At 50.9% G+C, this 19,760-nt stretch overlaps 9 protein-coding genes across 9 annotated transcripts; 6 read left to right on the top strand and 3 right to left on the bottom strand.

Moving 5' to 3' along the window:
- Positions 1-3,167: 3,167 nt before the first annotated feature.
- LDX57_007087 (cation:proton antiporter) lies at positions 3,168-4,609 on the top strand (the record flags this gene model as incomplete). The annotated part of the gene is made up of 6 exons (XM_046088812.1): positions 3,168-3,204; positions 3,260-3,466; positions 3,540-3,665; positions 3,741-3,791; positions 3,844-3,964; positions 4,018-4,609. The coding sequence occupies 6 exons, from the start codon at positions 3,168-3,170 to the stop codon at positions 4,607-4,609; spliced, it is 1,134 nt and encodes a 377-aa protein (XP_045944782.1).
- Positions 4,610-4,645: 36 nt separating this feature from the next.
- Positions 4,646-5,011, top strand: LDX57_007086 (uncharacterized protein; the record flags this gene model as incomplete). Its single annotated transcript, XM_046088811.1, has 1 exon — positions 4,646-5,011. One exon carries the CDS (start codon positions 4,646-4,648, stop codon positions 5,009-5,011), a length of 366 nt encoding a protein of 121 aa, XP_045944781.1.
- A 970-nt stretch (positions 5,012-5,981) lies between these two features.
- Positions 5,982-7,369, top strand: RCH1 (uncharacterized protein; the record flags this gene model as incomplete). The annotated part of the gene is made up of 2 exons (XM_046088810.1): positions 5,982-6,790; positions 6,880-7,369. The coding sequence occupies 2 exons, from the start codon at positions 5,982-5,984 to the stop codon at positions 7,367-7,369; spliced, it is 1,299 nt and encodes a 432-aa protein (XP_045944780.1).
- Positions 7,311-9,343, bottom strand: pex26. Its single transcript, XM_046088809.1, has 2 exons — positions 8,629-9,343; positions 7,311-8,572 (listed from the first exon to the last, which is right to left on the bottom strand). Exons 1-2 carry the CDS (start codon positions 9,069-9,071, stop codon positions 7,705-7,707), a joined length of 1,311 nt encoding a protein of 436 aa, XP_045944779.1. The 5' UTR covers positions 9,072-9,343; the 3' UTR covers positions 7,311-7,704.
- An 81-nt stretch (positions 9,344-9,424) lies between these two features.
- LDX57_007083 (CAF1 family ribonuclease) lies at positions 9,425-11,700 on the top strand. The gene is made up of 4 exons (XM_046088808.1): positions 9,425-9,869; positions 9,924-10,016; positions 10,069-10,295; positions 10,343-11,700. The coding sequence occupies exons 1-4, from the start codon at positions 9,629-9,631 to the stop codon at positions 11,057-11,059; spliced, it is 1,278 nt and encodes a 425-aa protein (XP_045944778.1). The 5' UTR covers positions 9,425-9,628; the 3' UTR covers positions 11,060-11,700.
- Positions 11,701-11,921: 221 nt separating this feature from the next.
- On the top strand, positions 11,922-13,096 carry LDX57_007082 (mitochondrial 54S ribosomal protein mL46; the record flags this gene model as incomplete). The annotated part of the gene is made up of 3 exons (XM_046088807.1): positions 11,922-11,967; positions 12,033-12,709; positions 12,794-13,096. The coding sequence occupies 3 exons, from the start codon at positions 11,922-11,924 to the stop codon at positions 13,094-13,096; spliced, it is 1,026 nt and encodes a 341-aa protein (XP_045944777.1).
- A 369-nt stretch (positions 13,097-13,465) lies between these two features.
- On the bottom strand, positions 13,466-13,996 carry LDX57_007081 (cysteine-rich PDZ-binding protein; the record flags this gene model as incomplete). Its single annotated transcript, XM_046088806.1, has 3 exons — positions 13,466-13,551; positions 13,656-13,779; positions 13,901-13,996. 3 exons carry the CDS (start codon positions 13,994-13,996, stop codon positions 13,466-13,468), a joined length of 306 nt encoding a protein of 101 aa, XP_045944776.1.
- Positions 13,997-14,741: 745 nt separating this feature from the next.
- On the bottom strand, positions 14,742-15,999 carry LDX57_007080 (uncharacterized protein; the record flags this gene model as incomplete). Its single annotated transcript, XM_046088805.1, has 3 exons — positions 14,742-15,128; positions 15,202-15,637; positions 15,725-15,999. The coding sequence occupies 3 exons, from the start codon at positions 15,997-15,999 to the stop codon at positions 14,742-14,744; spliced, it is 1,098 nt and encodes a 365-aa protein (XP_045944775.1).
- A 2,524-nt stretch (positions 16,000-18,523) lies between these two features.
- LDX57_007079 (uncharacterized protein) lies at positions 18,524-19,306 on the top strand (the record flags this gene model as incomplete). The annotated part of the gene is made up of 1 exon (XM_046088804.1): positions 18,524-19,306. One exon carries the CDS (start codon positions 18,524-18,526, stop codon positions 19,304-19,306), a length of 783 nt encoding a protein of 260 aa, XP_045944774.1.
- Positions 19,307-19,760: the final 454 nt, after the last annotated feature.

The following is a 19,760-nucleotide window of genomic DNA, read 5'->3' as shown; positions in this document are numbered from 1 at the left end:
GAGAGCTGAGGAAGAAGGACAGAGATAGATCTACTGGTATGCTGAGCTCTGCGGACAAGGCTTTGTGTGTCGGGGGTTCAAGCAAACTCCGATCGGGGGCTCGTTTTCTCGTTCTCGAGGGGAGAGAGATGAGAGATCTATAAGCAAAACCGATAATTAGATACTTTGGAGTTGCTTTGCATAGGGAGAGGATATATCAGCTGGTTATAAACACCGTCTGAGGATTTCAGCATCCAAGACCTGCCAAGACACGAGGGTTGATAGGACCTTTGTAGGACTCGATGAACCCATCGTTGTCCCTCTTCCATCTAAAAAAGTCACAACCCCCACCAGCACATGCGTAGAATTTCGCTCCCTGACTTGAGATGATAAGTCTACTCGTCACAGGCGTTCCATTCCCACAATAGCAGTGAGGGTTGCCATCATGCACCCCACGTGAGTCGGAGAAGCAAGCAAACTTGCCACATTCGCAGATGTAATAGGGCCTATCTGCATTCCCTTTCGTGTTTTCTTTCTTGCAAATTACCAGAATAGTCTGCTTGCCGCATCTGAGACAGCTCGGTGGTTGTCGTTCCGAAGTATGAAGGCGATCCATCTTGATCCGTGCGTTTGGTCTCAACAGTGGAGTGTCTCATCGGGGAGAAAGAAAAAACAACAACACTGTGCGGGGGAGGGGCAGAGAGCTGCTACGAGATAATAAGAGAAAACGGGATGCCGTCATGGTGTTACACTACATAGGACTCGAGCTCAGGTGACAGAACATTAGGTATGGACGAGGTAACAAGGTGGCTGCTTGCTGCCTTTCTGTGTATCTTCGAGTGCGTTGATTCGGTAGGTGTCACCAAGGGAGATAATCTTTCATCTATTGGTGGGGGCAACGAGCCACAGAAAAATACTCTTACAAGCTCCTACAAAATTCAGGAAGCATACGTAGATATGAGGCAAGCAGGGCAATCAGGGAAGTTAGGAATAAGACAAGGTGTGCTAAGAGATGTTAATGGTATTATACACCTACATAGCAGCGTTAATGTAGCATTTGAGACAGCTCATGTCGGTAGTAACATGGATGATTGGCAGCAATGAACGCTGATAAGCATTCTAACGGTAGAAGTTACAGGCCGAGTGACTGTACCGTCAACAGTAGTAGTGGCCAATCCCCAGGCCCAAAAAAAGAACCCTTTGAAGATCAGGACACCGGGAATGTCTATAAACTTCATTAGACATAGCGCCAGCCGCGCTTCTATAATGGAGACAAAAAAGAGGAGGTATCCGAACTATGACGACCCTTCAGATTAAATTCTGGAATCTGATGCTAGATGCTTTTTGTTAGCCCTAAGTTTCATCCTGCTACTCCAACCCGAGATCTTGGTAATGTGTTTCCCTGTATACTAAAGATTTATTCCGCTACCAACCCTGCGTAAGGCCCAATCACCGAGAATTGTTGGATGTCTCCGGAATATGCCATGCTCTACAACGGTATGCAAAGGAAATGTCCTGGCTTCATACATAAGGGTATAGGAAATCACAGACAAAGAGGGCGAGGGCATTGAACTGGAACTACTATCATGAACAATACGCAGTCTTGCCTAATAAACACACAAGACTTTGGATCATAGTCCTTGACTCGCTGACTTTGGTGGAAGGTGTCGATATTTGACCCATTCTTGCCGACTCTATAAGCCCGGACGAGGCAGCCAGGGCTTGAGCTTCCAGTCCAGGCTACAGCCCACTATCCTGCTCAGGGACTTCCTGCCTAAATGTCTTACCAATTGTACCAGCGAGACATTCAAACAGACTCCACGCCAATCACGGATGTCCGTGTGGTAGTACACACGACCGGTGCAGCAGGCCCGAACACCAGCGACAACCATTGGTCAATCTACCTGCTTCACAGTGATCGTAGTTCATCAACCCGGATCAACATGAGGGCTGATTTCGGAGATGTAACCGGAGTCCTGGAATGGACTCGACTGAACTACATTAGACCCACATCTGCTATATCGCATTGGGACTTTCCCCTTGGGAGAGGCATCACGGTATTATTCATTGCTCGCCTCATCTATAGCCTTCGGCGAGATCGGTATGAGATGTCGGGAGGAGGTTCCGGGTGTCGGTGGTGGGTGTAAGTTCGGAGACCCCCCTTGATGTTCTTGTGCTGATTTGTTAAACCAGGTATACGATTGTGTCAGATATCGCGCAAAGGCATTATATCCACCGTACTGCCCCCAATGTGCTGTGGCCTAACCTGCAATATCTGTATCACACGCGCCGGCCGCGAGCACCGATACGCATGGTTCGAGGGTCTTTCTATTAGTAAGACTGCATCAAATAAGGAAGAGCTTGTCATTGACCGAGAAGTCTTGATCGACAGAGCCATGACTGAAATGCACGGGTTGATGCTTGAAGTCAATATAGACCATGTAGTTCAGCGCCTACTTGAGAATCAGCTGAAGACCACAATGTTCTATGTGCTTGACTGATGGCAATTGGGCCTTTTCGATTATACTTATTCGGTTATCTTCACTTGGATCTTGTTCGTCTGAAGGCGCATGGGTGTTGAGTTTGGACCTGAAGGGTCCGCTTTCAGATCTATACATGAGGGTCATTAATGGTTGGTAACTTGGGATGTCTTGCTGAGATGTAGCGCAAATGCAGAAAGAAATAAAAGGAACGACTCAAACGAGAAGCTAGACCAAAGTGCGACTTCAAACTATAATTTATGGGGCAATTTGTAATACATATGGACCGCAAATATATGCGTAACGTGGACTATTAAGAGCAATTAACATAGAATGAAAACATCAAGGTTTCTCAGCAGAGCTCAATTATACCAATTTTATAAGGTGGTTGTCCAGCGAGAAAGCGACAGAGGACAGTGTGCCCAGCACACCGAAGATTCGATGACACTTGACATTTCACATGGGGGGATCCACCAGTTGTCAGTGGGGAACAGAATGGCCAGGCAAGAGTCAATTATTTGGGTCACGAATGATTAATCAAACTTTGTCACTCACCCTCGAGGTCAATGTAACGTTGAATCACGGGATTTTCATCCTTTCCAACTTGACAAACACTGGCCCTGTTCGACACACACAAGGATCCCGGTATCGAGTAAGAATCATAAATCAACCTCCTTCGCTGATCCTCTCAGCTGCAGTGCATAAGACATGGCAGGAGGCTTTCTTCCCTACCATGAGCCAAGCAGTACGGTGACGTCGTGCACCTGACGAGAGCAGACGTCGATGCTAATTTTTTTCAGTTGTCGAAATCCTTATAATCATATCTTTCTTCTTCTTCCTCTCCCTAGCAGAATGGGTGTCGGCCAAGATCATCAGGGCCGGTATCATCGGTCCAATTGTCATTGGGATGGTCTATGGAACGCCGCTTGCGGATATTTTGGACACAGAATGGCAGCGTACCTTTCTGGCGGTCGGATATGTCGGACTGATCTTGATTATCTTCGAGGGTATGGACGTGGCAAATGATATCATTGAAGCTAGTGATAGAGTGCTGACGGACGCCGTGTGATGGCGTTACAGGTGGACTTAGTGCTCGGCTTGATCTTCTCAAGCAGAATTTCTCCCCGAGCATGTTGGGCGCTGCGACGGGGGTGTGCTTCCCTATCGGCCTGTCGTATCTTTTGCTGTACCTGGGCTACGGCTATGGTATGCACTTATTTCTCGATGCCTCTGCGGTTCTTAGCTTTTCCAGGGCGTTGATCATCTGACTGATAAACCCAGGGGCCGTCGAAACATTTATCATCGGATCAAGTCTATCCGCTACCTCGTTGGGTAACTATTCTCGATGTGTGCCTCCTCTTCAGAATATTGATGTGATTGCTAGGGACTACTTTTGCCGTTATCGCTTCTGCTTCGAAAGCCGTCGACTTGTCCCAGACCCGGGTGGGTTCAATACTAGTCAGCGCCGCCGTCATCGACGATGTGGTAGGGCTGGTCCTGTCAAGGTGAGCTGCACAGACCGACACGCCATATCCCAACTAGCAACTTACTCCTCTAGTATCATTGGCGACCTTGGAAAGCTCTCCGGGGGCGACAACGTTAACCTGGGCTGGCTCATCGGTCGCCCCATCGTCGCATCCTTCGCCATGGCAATCGGGACTCCGGTGCTCACCAAATGGGTGTTCGCTCCGCTATTCCGCCGATACATTGAATACCACTTTGCCCGTTTAGACCATCTCTCGAATATCGTCTTGATGGTTCTCGTGCTGTCCGCCTTCATTAGTATTGCGGCCTATGCCGGTACTTCGATCCTCTTCGGCGCATTCCTGGCCGGCGTGTTCCTGACGTACATTCCGAGCAAGCATCCGGAGGGCCCGTTTGTGGTCTTGAGTCGCGAGGAGGGAGAACGAGAGGCCGACAAGAGTCCCACGTTCGTCCACACCTTTGAGCGATATCTCCTCGATGTGCAAAAGTATTTGATGGAGCCGTTGTTTTTTGCGAGTGTCGGATTCGCTATTCCGTTTGTACAGCTTTGGACGGGAAAACGCATCTGGCGAGGAATTCTCTATACTCTCTTGATGGCTTTCGCGAAGGTATGCATCCTTGATCCTGATAGTATGTGTGGGGATGACGACGTTAACATGGACTAGTTTGTCGTGGGGATATGGGTTCCACTCTGGGGCTGTATGAAACGCAAAACCCCCGAGGAAAAGGAACATTTGCATCAGATCAGGGAGACAGGCACGGACTCCGATGCCAAACCCAGTGCCACCTGGCAGGCGGCCTTGCTCCTTGGATCTGCCATGGTTGCCCGTGGTGAGATCGGCTTGCTGATCATTGAAATCGGCTACAATGAGTCGGGCTACGTCAGCAAGGAAGGCTTTATCACGGGAGTGTGGGCAATCCTGCTCAATACGATCATTGGACCGGTCGTGGTGGGAATTCTGGTGAAGCTGTACGGGAAACAGATTGGTGAGGGCGTATGGGGTATACAACCGTCGGATATCAACCGCAGTCAACGGCCGGAGGTACAGTCGCATGCACGATCATGACGCTTTATACGGTACTTCGCTGCCGAATCTGCGGATTGTCGCCATTCGCAAAGATGAGCGTTTTCAAGGATACGTTGAACATTGCGAAATGAGCAACAGACCGCTGTGAACGAGACCCTTCATGTCAGGTTATCCATAAGCTCTTATTCCACATTTTCACATCGCTAATTCAATCGGGCAGGTCCAGAGACAGCAAGTTGTATTGAAGATGTTGAACGCCGAGCCGATTCGCAGACGCGGAGCAGCTGAAATTTCGAGAGCATTTCGGATTGGAGCGACTGCATCTTCAAAACTGCTAATCAGACGATATCATTTAGGTCGAATAAGTACAACTAACGATTTGGACCTGGCTGTTGCCCTGCTTGGCCTTCTCTTTTGGGCTCTCAATTATCCAGATTGTGGCGAGGGTCGATCCAAAATCAATACCAAGGACCTAGTACAAGACCTACGTGGGCGTATAAAGACATTTCAAAAAGATGTGCTATGAGGATGAAGGCCAGAAACCAGCGTAAATACACGACTTGTAGAAAAATATAGTCCTGGAGCTCCTTAGGGTCTCTGGGGCCGGACCAAGACCTCCGTCCCTAACGAGTACCTTTTAAACAGGTTCATTATATACGCCTGGCAGAAAAAACAGCCTAATGGAATTTCCGTCCTTCAACCCTCGACCAATGGATTAAGAAGTCAATGATCATCCTCAAGATCGCTCAAGAACACTTATCGATCATTCGTCATATCAGCGGTCTATCAGAACATCGGATTTGATCCGATCTTTCTTTTTTCTTAAGTCCGTCGCTACGCTAGCATGGCGACTTTTGCTGTCGGTTTTTCATCCGCAGGGATGAATTCCTTGCCTGCAGTGCTCTCGAATCGCGAGAGACACCACCGCTTTCTCTACATGAAATGAATACATCCGCTGCCTCAAGTCGATTTCTCTCTCGCCACCAGTCAGCCGCCGTGAAGCGACACCATGGGCTCGAAAATCGCCCCGGATACCAACCCCCCAGACCAAACCACCATCGACAACCCAGATCGTACGACGACGACAGAACCACCGCCCAGCAAGCTCAAACAGCTCTCCAAATCCACCCTTCGCTTCATCCTCCACCAATGGCTTCTCATTGGCATGGGCGTCGCCTGCGTCCTGGCCTACTACTTCCCCAACGTCGCCAAACACGGCGGCGTGATCCGCTCCGAATACAGCATTCTGTATGGCGCCATGGCCCTCATCTTCTTGATCTCGGGCCTTAGCATTCCGCGCCAGAAACTCTTCCTGCACATGCTCAACTGGCGTCTGCATCTTCTCGTCCAGGCCTTTTCCTTCCTCTTCATCCCCGCCCTCATGCTCGCCGTCGTGCACGCCATCTTGGCCGGCGATCCGCACGCCCATATCGACCGGGCCTTGCTGGCCGGGTATATCTTCACCGCGTGCATCCCTACCACCATCGCCTCGAATGTAGTCATGACTCGCTCCGCGGGCGGAGACGAGGCCGCGGCCCTTGTCGAGGTGCTGTTGGCTAATCTCCTGGGTCCGTTCATCACCGCTGCCTGGACGGTCACGGTGCTGCCGGACCGCCCCGAGTTCGAGACCTGGAGGCACGGCGACGGCGATCTGCAGGATATGTATCGCGACGTGTTCAAGCAGTTGGGTCTCAGTGTCTTGTTGCCGCTAGTCGTGGGCCAGTTGGTGCGGTGGACTTGGCCGGATCCCACGGCGAGAGTGTTGCAGCGTTATCGCATCCCGAAGATCGGGACGGTTTGTATGTTGTTGTTGGTTTGGTATGCTCGGTTCCAATTCCTCTACCTACCGAGTCTAATCCCTCCCGACTCCATCTCATATCATATAAACTGACTGCCCCAAAAAACAGGACAACATTCTCCTCCTGCTTCGCCACCGGCGCCCTCCAGACTCTTTCCGCCCGAAGCATCATCTTCGTCGTCCTCTTCAACATCGCCCTTTACGTCTTCCTCACGGCTCTCTGCTTCATCCTGTGTCGTCCGCCTCGCGTCCTCTGCAATCTCGGACTCGGAGACAGCAAACGAGTCTCCATCTTCAAACGCATCTCGCCCGAGGAAACCATCGCTGTGTGCTTCTGTGGTCCCGCGAAGAGCACCGCGCTTGGTATTCCGTTGCTTTATGCGATGTGGACGCCTTTGGATCTGGTGGTTAAGGCGAAGACGTCTGTGCCTGTGTTGTTGTATACGACGGAGCAGATTTGCGTGGCGCATTTCTTTGTGCATGTGCTTGGGAGGTGGAGGGGGAGAGTGGGTGAGAAGGAGAAGGGGGATGAAGGTGAGAGTGAGGATCAGTGTGAGCATGAGGGGACTGGAGTGAGAGGTGGAGATGGGGTGGTTTGATCGCGCCGTGATTTGGGAGGGATCTAGAGTCTAGACGGTAATAGTCGTGTGTGTTATATGATGGGTGATGCGTTTATGATTTATGGATATATGTGGATGGATGAGAGATACCGTGGGCAGTCCTGCAGATGCTATTCTAAGAATTCTTCACATGCAAACATTGTACAGAGAATTTGTAAAATGAAAGGATACTCCTATGTAACATGTTGACCTGTGCATCCAGTCTAATAGCAATAAGTGTGATGATAACCATGGCCAAAATCCAGTCCGTAGTCTGAGTCCAAGAAAAGAATGGGAACAATGACAGAAAGAGAAGAGAAAAGAAAAGAGATACGTTAAATATAGCTCACTTTCACGCCCATCCCCACAGTCCCCTTGATCTTTTGCCATCCAGACCCTGTGATCCTCCGGATCCGCTCCCGCACGTTCTCTCGGCTTAGAGCCACAACCAAGCCGAGCATGAATAATAGCGTGCGAGCAAAAGACAGGGGATTCCCGGCGATAGACTTGGAGATGTATTGCAGAAGATTGCGCAGCACGTTCGTGAACGCCCGTGTCCGTTTGGCCCGGGACTCGGGCTTCTCGGGTCTTTTCACGTTCTTCGACCCGGGCGGCGAGAACGCAGTTCGTGACGAGCCACTGCCTTTGCTGCTTGTCTGCTTTCCCCGCGCCTTGGGGCTGCCATTCGGGTTGGGTTTCTCGATGCCATAGTCCACCTCGCTGTGATTGCGACCGTGATTCTTCTGTGCGCTTTCTGCCGCAGCGGCCTCCTCCGCTCTTTCGCGCTCGGCTTCGCGCATTTGTCGCTCCATCTCGGCATCTTTTTCCCGCTGGAGCGCCGCGGCGCGTAGCTCTCCTTGCTCCCGCTCCTCCTTGAGTCCGTCGAGAGTTTGTAGAAAGAGCTCCTTGCGTTCTTCGTCGAGGACCTCGCTCAGGTTGATGAACTCGCTCGCATAGTCCCATTCCTCGTTGCGGGGAAGCACGTGCAGCGTAAAGAGCTCGATGATCCTGACCCGAGCGGCGAGGTCTTTCGGGGTGTCGGTGCCGCCGTTCGGGCGTGCGCGGGACTTCTGCGAGCCATTGGGGGAGTTCTGCATGTGCTCGGCGATATCTAGGTTTGGCTGGCCATACGAGGAGAGGTAGGTTTCAAGTCGTTGCTGGTTCAGCGTTTGCGAGGGAGAGTGATTGAGTAATAACGTGGCTCTATCAAAAGCATCGCATTAGCACTACTCACAAAGTGTCAATAGGAACCTACTCACAGATTGTATACGACCTCCGCGTCGACCGACCCCTCTAGACCTTTGTAGCCCGTTTGGAGAACGGTCTCCCAAATTTCCCCCTCTCGGACCTTGGTCGAAATCGCCTTCCATTCTTTCTGACCAAATAATTGCTTCCCTTCCTCGGGTCCCAGATCAAGTATGGTGCTCAAGAGGGTAATGTATAGATTCCACACTTTAATCCTCCACGTGGCGGGGGCGGTCGCAATGGGTGCCGTTGAATCGTCGCCATTGGAATACTGCTGGTCCTCGGCCGATCGATTGGGCGTGATGACAGGCTCCAGGGCCGTCAGAGATTCTTGTAACCGACGCGTGAGATACAGCTGCGAGGCTTTCTTGTAGGTTTTGGAGCAGAGTTTCGAGGGCGAAAGAGACGATGTGGAGGAGGCGAGTTGCGACTGGGACGCTGACATATTGTCGGCCATTGTTTCACCGCCAGCGAGCGGAAAGAGGAATGTGATGAATCAATCCGGAGCGATGACCGAGACAGTGGAATGCTCGGGAGGGAAGATCAGTGTCGGTATCGGGATAAAGAAAAGCAGAAAGAGGAGCAATGCGAGTGCGGAGGGAGGTTGGAGGAGACAGCGTTGACACTAAAGTCGGGGTTCGTTTTCCCTCGGCTCGGCCGTTCTGGATCTAATCCGGGGGTCTGATGTCACGGGACAGTCGCTTCTCCGCTCAGGTTGGAACAACAACTTCCAACGATCCTGAGATTCATCTCACAAACACCAATCTTGGTGAAACTTCCACCTGACATCTAGCTTATTTTGGAAAAATCATCCGTACTTCGAAAGTGCTGTCTATTCAACTATGAACTCTTATTCAATCTCACGCAGACCGAATCAATCACCCGGACTAAGCTCTTCCATGCAGTCTTGACTTCATGAGTAGCAGACCTACATCGGATCGATCGCCTTTGGTTTCATCGCTTCGATTGAATTCATGACTTGACTGGCTCTGCTATTGCAAACCAACAGACAAAATGGACATCACCGCCGGAACATTTGCTTTCCACCTTCCCAGGCTCCTAGATGATCTAGCAACCTGTCACTTCGTGTCGATAGATTGCGAATTCTCAGGAATTCCTACCACCAATTCAGCACCGTCTAGTGGAGGTGGGAAACCCACTCTACAACAACGGTATGATGAGTACAGGAAGTGTACCGATAAATACAGGATCGTGCAAATCGGCCTCACTGTTGGCCATGAAGATATCAAGAAAGGTAGACTCTGTTATGCTGTACATATCCTGGGAATTGTGTTGATAGGTCTCCTAGCAACTTATACACTCCGACCTTATAATTTATACCTGAATCCGAACATCGATCAAAAGTTGGACGTAGAAAGGGATATCAGCTTCCAAAGTAGCGGTCTGTGTCTCGTGGTGTACGCTGAGGAGATGCAAGCTAATGTCTGAAACAGCCATGGAGTTCCTGCTTCAGAATCAGTTTTCTTTGAACTCGCTGTACAATGATGGTGTTCGATATCTGTCTCGGGAGGAAGAGGACATAGCCATGGCCAAAGCTTCGGCGAGATTCAACCGGACAAAATCTCACGCAGTTATGGAGGTTAAAGAGACAGAGCATGACTCTATTGAGTTCGTCCAGGCAGTTCGAAAGCTGGTCAAGGACTGGCTTGCTCTTGGTAAAGTAGGTGCATACCCCGGATTATTCATGACTGTCCTAACTATCTATAGGACCGTGAATCGTACCTCAACATCCCGCCGCCTAGTCGTGATACTATGGATGATGACACCAAGTTGATGCCGTCAACGTTGAACAACTACCGGAAAAGACTCGTGCATCAACTTATAGAAGTAGAATACCCATCACTGGTGACAATCAGCCACCCCACCTTCATTCAGATCATTGAATACGACGAAGCACGCGAGAAAGCGGTTCGTGAGCAACGAATGAAGCGAACCCGAGAACGAATATCACAAGAAACCGGGTTCAGATGGGTGGCGGAAGCGCTGGCAGGCGGCGATCTCTCGCGTCTTGATCCCTACTGTTTTCGAAGCACGATGTCCACATCTACAGCTGTGAACTCACAAGCCTCGCTCAAGATGTTTTCGGAGAAAATGAAACAGAAATTGCAAACACACCGGCCTGTACTGGTTGGCCACAATCTCTTCGTCGATTTGGTATACTTCTGCCGGTGTTTTTTTGGGCCGCTGCCGGAAAGCGTTCAGGACTTTCAGAGCATGGTCCATAAGATGTTTCCGGTGTTGGTCGACACGAAATACTTAGCTACGCATAACTGCGGGTCTATCATTCCTCGGTCCTCACTGAGTGAGATCAATGAGAAGCTGTTGCAAACTGCAACACCCAAAATCAGTCAGCCTACCTGCTCCCCCGATGCGATATGGACTAATGGTTGGGTTAGAAATACACCATCAGCATGCCAAATATAATGGCCGGAAAAACCAACATGAAGCAGGCTACGATAGTCTGCTCACGGCTCAGGTATTCATCAAGCTTTCTGCGCAGCTTCGTGACGGCGGCGTGTCCGAGACAGCCAAATCCACGAACCCACAAAGCCAGCCCAACAGACAGGGTTCGAAGCAGAAACGCAGTGCTAAGAAAACCGGGGACATTGATCTTCCCACAAGGTTTGATGTGCTGGGAATCGACGAGGTTGGAGACGCCGACCGCGATCTTGCCAGCGAGGATCAAAAGATTCGGCGGGACGAAGCAGCCGGGAAAGCTAGCAAAGGACATTTGATCCCTCGGAGCGGCGCTGAGTTCTGGACCGTTTACAGCAACAAGCTCCGCGTGTTTGGCACGGAGGAGAGTGTTTGCCATGTAGGGAACCCGTAGATATCTTTCATATCTAGCGAGCGGCGCCCTAGCAATAACCCAGTATTTTCTACGAAATCATACAACTAGCTAGTCCATACCGCAATGGCAGTAAGGAATGTATGCAGCATCTATCTAACAGTACACCTTGGACGTAAAGAAGGTACTGCTAGCGAAATAGCCGCCAAGTACTCACTCTGAGCACCGGTAAATGATCGACTGGTCGTGGGAGTAGCATAACGCAGTGATGATAAGGAAAAGGTGCCGTGAGAAGAAAGAGAAAGGAAAGATCGCGGCGGGAAATTTTTCGGGAAGAAAAAGGGACGCAGGAGTCACGTGTACCGCCAATCCCCCTTCGGACTAGCGCCTCCGACGGCTCAAGACAGGTGACCGCCAACTTTTCTTGCAATCAATTATCGGGAAAAGGTATCTGAACTGTTGACCAGCAACCCGCAACACGGTCCCTGTTCAACGGAGATGTCTTCAGGAGCCAATGGCGCCAGGCGCATAGCCTCAGTATTGAGTATGTTGATTAAACCATCCAATTGTACTTCCTTCCTGGGCAATTACTGACTTACACAACAACAGGGCCTTCCATCGCCGACCCCCGAGTGTGCAGAAGCTGTCAAGAAACCCTCGTTCGCCGCAGCTATGCCTCCTCCGCTGCTGCTCCCACCACCGAATCCACCTCTTCCTCGTCGGCCGCCTCCGTCCCCTTCCCCGTCCTGAAGCCCACCTACACCATCAACGCCGGCGTGGTCCTGTCCCGTCCGCCCCAGCTCACCCGCGACCTGACGCCGTTCGAGAAGGCGTATTACTTCTACCAGCGACGTCTCAACGAGCGTCTGGCCCTCCCCTTCACCAAATACTTCTACTTCAAGCGCGGCACCCCCGCCGACGAGGACTGGAAGCGCAAGATCCGGGACCGCCAGACCCCTGCGCGTGACGTCGGCAAGTACAACGCCTACTCCAAGGACGCGTGGAACGATGAGCTGCTCGTCGGCGCCGTCGAGTCCGAGCCGGAGCACCAGGTCGAGATGCTCGTCCAGGACGCCGAGGCCACCGCCAACGCTACCTCCCAGGACACTAGTAAGAAAGAGGAGATCCCGAGACCGTTCTCCCGAGTGACGGAGGCCGATGAGAAGGGGGATCAGACGAGTCTGAACCGTGCGTTGCAGCGCACGCTGTATCTGCTCGTGCAGTCGAAGGAGGGTTATTGGAAGCTTCCTAGCTCTCCGGTGGAGACGGACGAGACTCTTCGATTGGTGAGTTATACCTGGGTTTTCTTAGCCCCCCCCCTGGGGAACCTGTGAACTTTAGGAGTGGTGTGACTAACTTGAATTGAATAGGCCGCCGAACGTACCCTCGCCCAGACCGCCGGCGTGAACATGAACACCTGGATGGTGGGCTACCACCCCGTCGGCCACTACGTCTACAACAACCGCAAGCCGCACATCGACGAGGCCAACGGCATCGAACACCTCGGCGAGAAGACCTTCTACATGAAGGCGCGCATCATGGCCGGCCAGGCGGATCTGTCTGCCAACGTGCAGAACCTGCAGAGTTTCAAGTGGTTGACCAAGGAGGAGATTGCGAAGTACGTTCGGGCTCAGTACTACGCTAGCATTAAGAACATGCTGGCTGAGCGGTAAATACGTGAATATGAGGATTTGTTAGAGAGAGGCTTTAGTGGGGCAGTTGGATACGGTGAAATGTACCGATAGAACTGTTTAGCGATTTGGTTCAGCAGATGGGTCTGGTATACAGACCAGGTGGGTTGCATATACTTATAGGTATGGTCATGTATTGTATAACTAGCTTTATTTTGTTTTTGATATCATTTTTGGGTTTATCAGTACGAATTTATGTAGTGTAGACAGACTGAATAGACTAGAAAACGTAGTTCAAGTTGATTTATAGCACCCAACGCCCGCCATCCCAGACCCGAACAACCCACCATGTGGTCTTATAATTATCAACGTAGCATAAATAGTAACAGTAACAAACACAATACAATCGAATTACTTCAAATTAAACTTCTGCCCCTGCACAACAGGCTGATCTTTCGATGCCTTTGCAGCCAAACTCTTCCCACACATCGGGCACGCTAGACACATAATCAACTCTATTTCAACCTGGAAACCGCAACATCTTCCGACATAGAGAGACGGCAGAGCAGAAGAGAGGGAAGGAGGGAGGTGAAAGACTCACCATTCTTCTGATACGCACACCGCTGACAATACTTCTTCCCTTGCTCCGTCTTGGTCTTGCATAGCTCGCAGGACGACGCGTACGCCGCGTAGGGATTCTTGGCTTTGGAGCTGAGGAGTTTACTCTAATTAGTTGGTCAGCATGCTTACTACAACCATATATCTCCCAGCGGATTAAAGCTGAACGAGAAGAGGAAGACGAGCATGTAAATATGCATGCACGCTTATATGAATGGATATACAAACCTTCCCAACACCCGTATTCCCCAACGTAGGTTTCGACTTGCTAGAGCTGGCACCGGCACCGCCGCCTACCGAGGTCGATGGCGAGCCGTAGTACATTTCTGATTTGCGTTTTACGCCGGGCGTCGCTAGCTCGGTTGATTTGAGTTTCTTTTGGCATTTCGAGCAGACCATATTTGTTTTCTTTCTTTTTTTTTCTTTCTTTGGTGTTTGCTGATTTGGGTTGGTGGAGGGGTGGGGAGGTGAGAGTAGAAAGATGGATATGAAGGGGATAGGGTGTGTATAGGTGCTTGGTAGATGGTTGATGGATGATAGATGGTGGTGGTGCTCGATTTGGTTAGTTTGGTTGGTGGGATCTGCCACCGCTTTCGAGGATTCGGTTGCGTCATTTGTCTTTTTCTTCTACCCTTTCTATTTATTCTAGTTTCAGAGGAAATGTGATTTTATATTATTCTATCTTTTGGATACTCTGTAATATACTTGGATTTTCTTATGATCCGAGAGAGAAGCAAGTCGAATGATTGAGTACTTCTAGAATTGGATCATTCTATATATGCGTCTATATACTAGTTAGCCAACTAAAAAGTAGAGGGTCCTCACATACATTATCTGAATCTGTCAGCTTGTTTATTGAAGAACTGTCCTAGAATCACACTTTTGTTGTTGTTATCTGTCTGCGATCGCTATCATTATCGTGTGGACACTTCATTCTCAGGCTTCGAAATATTGAGAAAATGCCATCAAATAAGGTATATCACATAACGAACAGAATAACCTCTCCGTATCACATAACGCACGGCTCTCCAATACCTACCGAGAAGTGCAACCAGTAAGTAAATGTTTACTATATACCTCCCGACATATACGCCTCCTCCGAACTCCCCTTCCACGTCCCATCAGTCCCTCCGACCTTGTTCGAATAACCCGGCCCACTCAAGACCTCTCCGATGGAAGGCCGATAGGTGATGTAGGGCTTTCTTTCTGAGGAGTGTCGACTACGCAAACGATTACGTATTGAGATAGCTTCCTCGTCTCTCTCGATTTGAATCCAGTAAATAGTAAGACCGGTGTAGATGCCGACTATGCTGAAGAATTCGACCAGTGCGCAGGCGGCATTGACGTATCCGGGCTCTGGGACGTGGAGGTACACGTAGCGAATGGTTCCGATTGCCGAAGTGAGAGTGAGAATGAGGTAGGAGAGAGCAGAGGTGACGAGAGAGATGGATCGGGCCTAGGGAAGATTAGGACTCCATGCTATCTCATTGCGAGCGCGGGGAGGGGGGAGCAGGTAAAGGGCCAGATACTTGACTGTCCAGCAATTCGGAGCTAGAGGACGATGTGAAGATGTAAAAGACCACCCAGAGCAATACCTCCAAAGAGATGATCATGAAGAGGATGACCCGTGATGTAGTCAGTCGGTTGTCATGGGCCACTATACCGGCATCGGTGCCCTCCACTGCCCTGCCAACCGACACGATCCGCAGGGCAAAATTCGCAGTAATAACTATGGAAAGCACACCAAGAACTCCCAGGTGGCCTCTTTTAACGAGGGTGAAAAGCCCCGCCGGAAAGGAAACGCGCTCGAGGGCTTCGAGAATAACCTGGTACAATGCGTAGTATAGCAGCAGCAGCGCAAGGAGCCGAAATATCATCTGCAAGATTCCCGCGATCACGTAGCTTTGCTTTACAGTAGCTTCAAGAAAGTAAACAAGCAGGAGAATGACGGAGAGGATCTGCGAGCTGGGTGATTGTTTAGCACGATGTACGAGTAGGTAGCTGCGTTGACACAATAGTACAATAGATTCTGGCATGTTCGCAGCCACTTACAGGATGTAGGAAACGAGAGACCCGATCACCGCCAGGGACGGAAACAGCGCCGTTGCACCGCATGAAGACTGTTTGATCGTGCAAGCCCCCGGAAAGAAAACGAGCAAGGCTACGAGGATCAGAAACTCCGAGACCAGCCAGACGGTGGTGTATGGCAGCGGGCCTAGATCCGACCTGAGCAGGTGGATATCCGCAACCCATGAATTGTGATTGTAGCTATCCGGGGAAAACAGTAGACTCTCGCTGAAGGCTGTTGATCTGCGCCACGGAGCCATGATGGCGGTTGACAAGGAAGCCAAGGAAAGAAAGAGATGGAGTGAGACATCTGGGGGAAGACAGGATCGCACCATCCAAGCGTGAAAGGTCGTTTGCGTTAGCCGTGACCCGTGGGGTTTCAAATATGGGAATGGAAGGATCGACACGGGCAGCATAATTGTTGATAGTTCAGAGTTCTTGCGCGAACCGGACTCCAAAGCTTAATGGGGAGACGGATGACCCATCGATCGCATAATCGGCCAGAGAGGAAACTTAATACTCTGTAGTGTATCATTTAGCCTTACTTATCGCAGTGAATACAGTGATGTTGTGATGCACGCCATGGAAACCCATGGGAACTGCGTGCAAAGATTGGGGATCGGCCGGATGCCCCCGCCCATGGCTCGAGGGATTTCCACATTGCAGTACGTGGATGTCGATCTCTATTTGTGATGCCAACGGTGCTGGTCGCCATGTGATTTGTGGAGTTCTGCGTCTGCGATGGTTGACAGCGTACTCCACCAAAGTCGGAGCAGGCCGGTTACTATCAACGGCATCATCCTGCACAAAGTACTCTCCGGACCAAAGACCAGGCACAGAAAAAGCAAAAGGCCGATAGTACATATGAGCCTGGTCTAGACAAGTTGAATTGCCAGCAGGGTAGGATTGGCCAAGCAGACATCCGCCGCAGGATTGGCCACGAACGAAGGATACTCGACAGTAGCTAACCGACGGATGCACGATGTGGGTGTCCCTGCTAGCTCATGGTCGCTGTCCGTGTGGACGGTACCTGTGGGATCCGGAGATCCGACATGCTAGGATGCAAGACGTGGTTAGGCTCTCGGATCGCGAGAACGTCATGCCTGTCATCAGTCATGGTTTTACGGAGGGATACGGGGCCGTTGCAATTGCGTCCAGCTAGGATTCTTCAGCTGCAGGTTCATCGCGTCCTAAATCCCGGCCTAGACGGCGGATTGGAGGGGACAGAAGGCCTCCACACGATCGAGATTGACATGCATGCGACTGGTTGGACTGGTCACAAAGGCGATGAAATTCGTCAGGCTGACTAGGGGAGTCCAAGCCATCGCTTTTCACATGGATGTGAGAGACGCAGCCTAAGACTGGCGAGGTCAAAATCTGGCGCCATCTCACTAACACCCGACCAGGAGGGAGACCGACGAGTCAGACCATGCGAACAGAGGGTAAGCTGATAAACCGGAGCACTGCCCACGAGTTCCGTAGCAGCGACCAAGCATCGCGGAGTGGCAAACGGAACAAGAATCCATCCTCCATCCACGTTCTGGAGAGCGACGGTCTTCATCAGCTTCAGCTGACAGAGTCTGGGACTTTTCGCCATCTGTTTCAGCTGCCCTGGTTGAAGGTCCTCCACCGTGTTTGTTGTCTCTCCCAAGCTGCAGGATGGGACCCGCCACTCCTGAACTGGCCTGCATTCGCTGCAGAAGCAGCCCTGAACAACAAATCATCGCTGCCAATGCCACGCCTCCAGGAATCGACCGTAGCGAACGCACATTCTTGGGCAAAATGAAAAAAGAAAAGAAAAGGACATTACAGAGAAGAAATTCTAAATCCCTTGAAAAGAAAAGCAATAAAAAAGATGAAAACATGAATACAAAGAAATTATAGAAAAAGAGAAATGAGACACAGACAAAGACATGAAAAGAGAAGATGAAAAAAGTCTACGTGAGATAAGAAGAAGAAATTCCAGCGCGTTGGTTCGGGTGGACATCGTCGACTCCTGACTTTTGTGCCCAGATCAGGGGCCACCCATCGTGACTGCACTTCGCTTGACTATAAGTGTGCTCGGTAGGGCGAAACCTGTCGGCCTCATTTTATTTCCTGACGATTCCTCTGCGCATACCCTCGCTCTCTCACTCTCCCACACTCCTTTCTTGATGTTTGACAAACCCTCGGATTGACTGACGTACGCTCCTCGCGGTGATTGCCGAATATCATCACATCACATCCCAGAGGCCTGACCATAATTCTTCCCCCAATCGACTTGTGCTTCGTCTCTCCGATCCCGACCTGATCGTTTTGACCTTCCCCGATCTGGGGCCGTGTTACTCCCTTCATGAGTGAATCCAGAAAGGAAGTACTGAATTCCAGTTGAAGCCGGTCCTTGATAAGGTGAACGCCCTTGCTTCGAAGGGCTTAGAGGAAAGAGTCAACCATCCTCCGCCCACTTGTCGGTCACCTTCCTTTTACCCCTTAATTTGTTTCTCTTCTGGACATCAATCGGGGTTCGTTTTACGACCGAGGTGATTCGGATGTTTGCATTTGCGCCGGTCTAGGGTTTTAAAAGCACGACTGCAGACCCAAATACGGGGGAGAACCATCGGCACTGATTCAGTGGTGATCCTAACCTGTCAGTTCTCGGAAGAGCTTGGTTTTACTTCAAACGAAAGCTTCCTTTAGTTCGCCTTTTGCTTTTGGTATCCCTAGCTTCTATCGCGCTGTTGGAAACCCGTGGTGAGAATCTGCCGGATCAGATTACGCTGCTCAGCCAGTTATCAATCGGTCAAAATGCCTCCGGACGGCTCATCATTCACGGCGTTGAACCTGCCGTCGTCCTTTTCTCTGCCTCGATGTATGGAATACTTCACCCTCACCGCCGGTCCCAACACTGACCTCTGGCGCAAACCCCCCAATGGCGACACTTCGACGGCGCCCATTGTGTTTACGTCGCTTCGGAACCCATTTGTGGTGGCCGAAGTCACCGTCAGTGCGGACTGGGAGATGGAATGGGACCAGGGAGGGCTGGTCATTTTTGCCGGCGCTGCCCCCCAGTCATTTTCGTCGGAAAGCGTCCCGTTGGCGCCAGAGACTCGGTCCAGCCACGGCGGTCCCTTGTCCCCAGCGCGCCCCTGCAAATGGGTCAAGGCGGGGATGGAATTCTCGTCGGGGACGGTGAACGCCTCGTCGGTCAGCGCCACGGCTGACGGGGCTGATTGGTGCCTGTCCCCCCTGAACCTGTCGGAGGCGGCACCGGCATCGACTCAGCATTCGCTGCGCATCAAACTGGAGCGCATCGGCCACGCGCTCTGGATCTGGTATCAGGTCCCGTCGGCGTCGCCTTATGCCCGCACGCCGAGTGCCGTCAGCAGCACGTGGAAGAAGCTGCGCGAGGTGACCTGGTTCTTCTACGGGGTTGAGGACAAGTTCATCCACGTGGGGGTGTATGCCAGTCGTCCGAATAGTCTCACTCGCAGCGACACGATGTGGGAGATGATGAACGGACCGACAATGGACAGCCCCGACACGGCTGACGGCTTGGTGGTGGAGTTTGAAGATCTGGAGATCTTCTGATGCGTTTCCACTGAAACTTTGTGTGATTCCCTCTCATTCAATTCGGTCTGTTTTGCATATGGCCTTTGCATTTTGTTTTATTTTCTAGCATCCCTTGCGCGATCCATACGAGCGACATGGCATGGTTTACGAGTTCACGGCCTCTGTTACGTCACGTTTCATTCTACACGGGATTTATTGGATTGCCGAGAAATTGGAGTCGAGCTATAGGGGCATTCATCATTCATCCGGGCATTTGCTTTTGTTTCTTAATATTTTCTTTCCCGAGATTGCGTGAATTAGCGAGGCGATATATGGGCCTGTGTTTTCCAATTCCTCCTTACCTACCATACTGATGTCCGACAGATTAATTTTCTAGTATTGAAACCTCTTGACCTTGTGCAGAAGAATGCCGCGGCTTAGTCTGGATTCAGGCAGGCGATCGACGATGAGTTGGCAACTGCAGCCAGTCGAA

The sequence above is a fragment of the Aspergillus melleus genome, assembly GCF_016097325.1.
Source record: "Aspergillus melleus strain CBS 546.65 chromosome Unknown contig4, whole genome shotgun sequence".
In the NCBI taxonomy this organism is placed as follows: domain Eukaryota; kingdom Fungi; phylum Ascomycota; class Eurotiomycetes; order Eurotiales; family Aspergillaceae; genus Aspergillus; species Aspergillus melleus.
Note: the sequence above shows the minus strand (reverse complement) of the source record. Positions and strands in the feature narration are given on the sequence as shown.

What these genes read in the sequence shown, in the direction of transcription:
- pex26 (XM_046088809.1), bottom strand. Translation starts at nt 9,071, where the DNA reads ATGGCCGACAATATGTCAGCGTCCCAGTCGCAACTCGCCTCCTCCACA. An exon ending in GCGGAGGTCGTATACAATCT is followed by an intron (nt 8,573 to 8,628) that starts GTGAGTAGGTTC and finishes TGCTTTTGATAG; the next exon opens with AGCCACGTTATTACTCAATC.
- LDX57_007083 (XM_046088808.1), top strand. Translation starts at nt 9,629, where the DNA reads ATGGACATCACCGCCGGAACATTTGCTTTCCACCTTCCCAGGCTCCTA. An exon ending in TATCAGCTTCCAAAGTAGCG is followed by an intron (nt 10,017 to 10,068) that starts GTCTGTGTCTCG and finishes TGTCTGAAACAG; the next exon opens with CCATGGAGTTCCTGCTTCAG. An exon ending in ACTGGCTTGCTCTTGGTAAA is followed by an intron (nt 10,296 to 10,342) that starts GTAGGTGCATAC and finishes AACTATCTATAG; the next exon opens with GACCGTGAATCGTACCTCAA.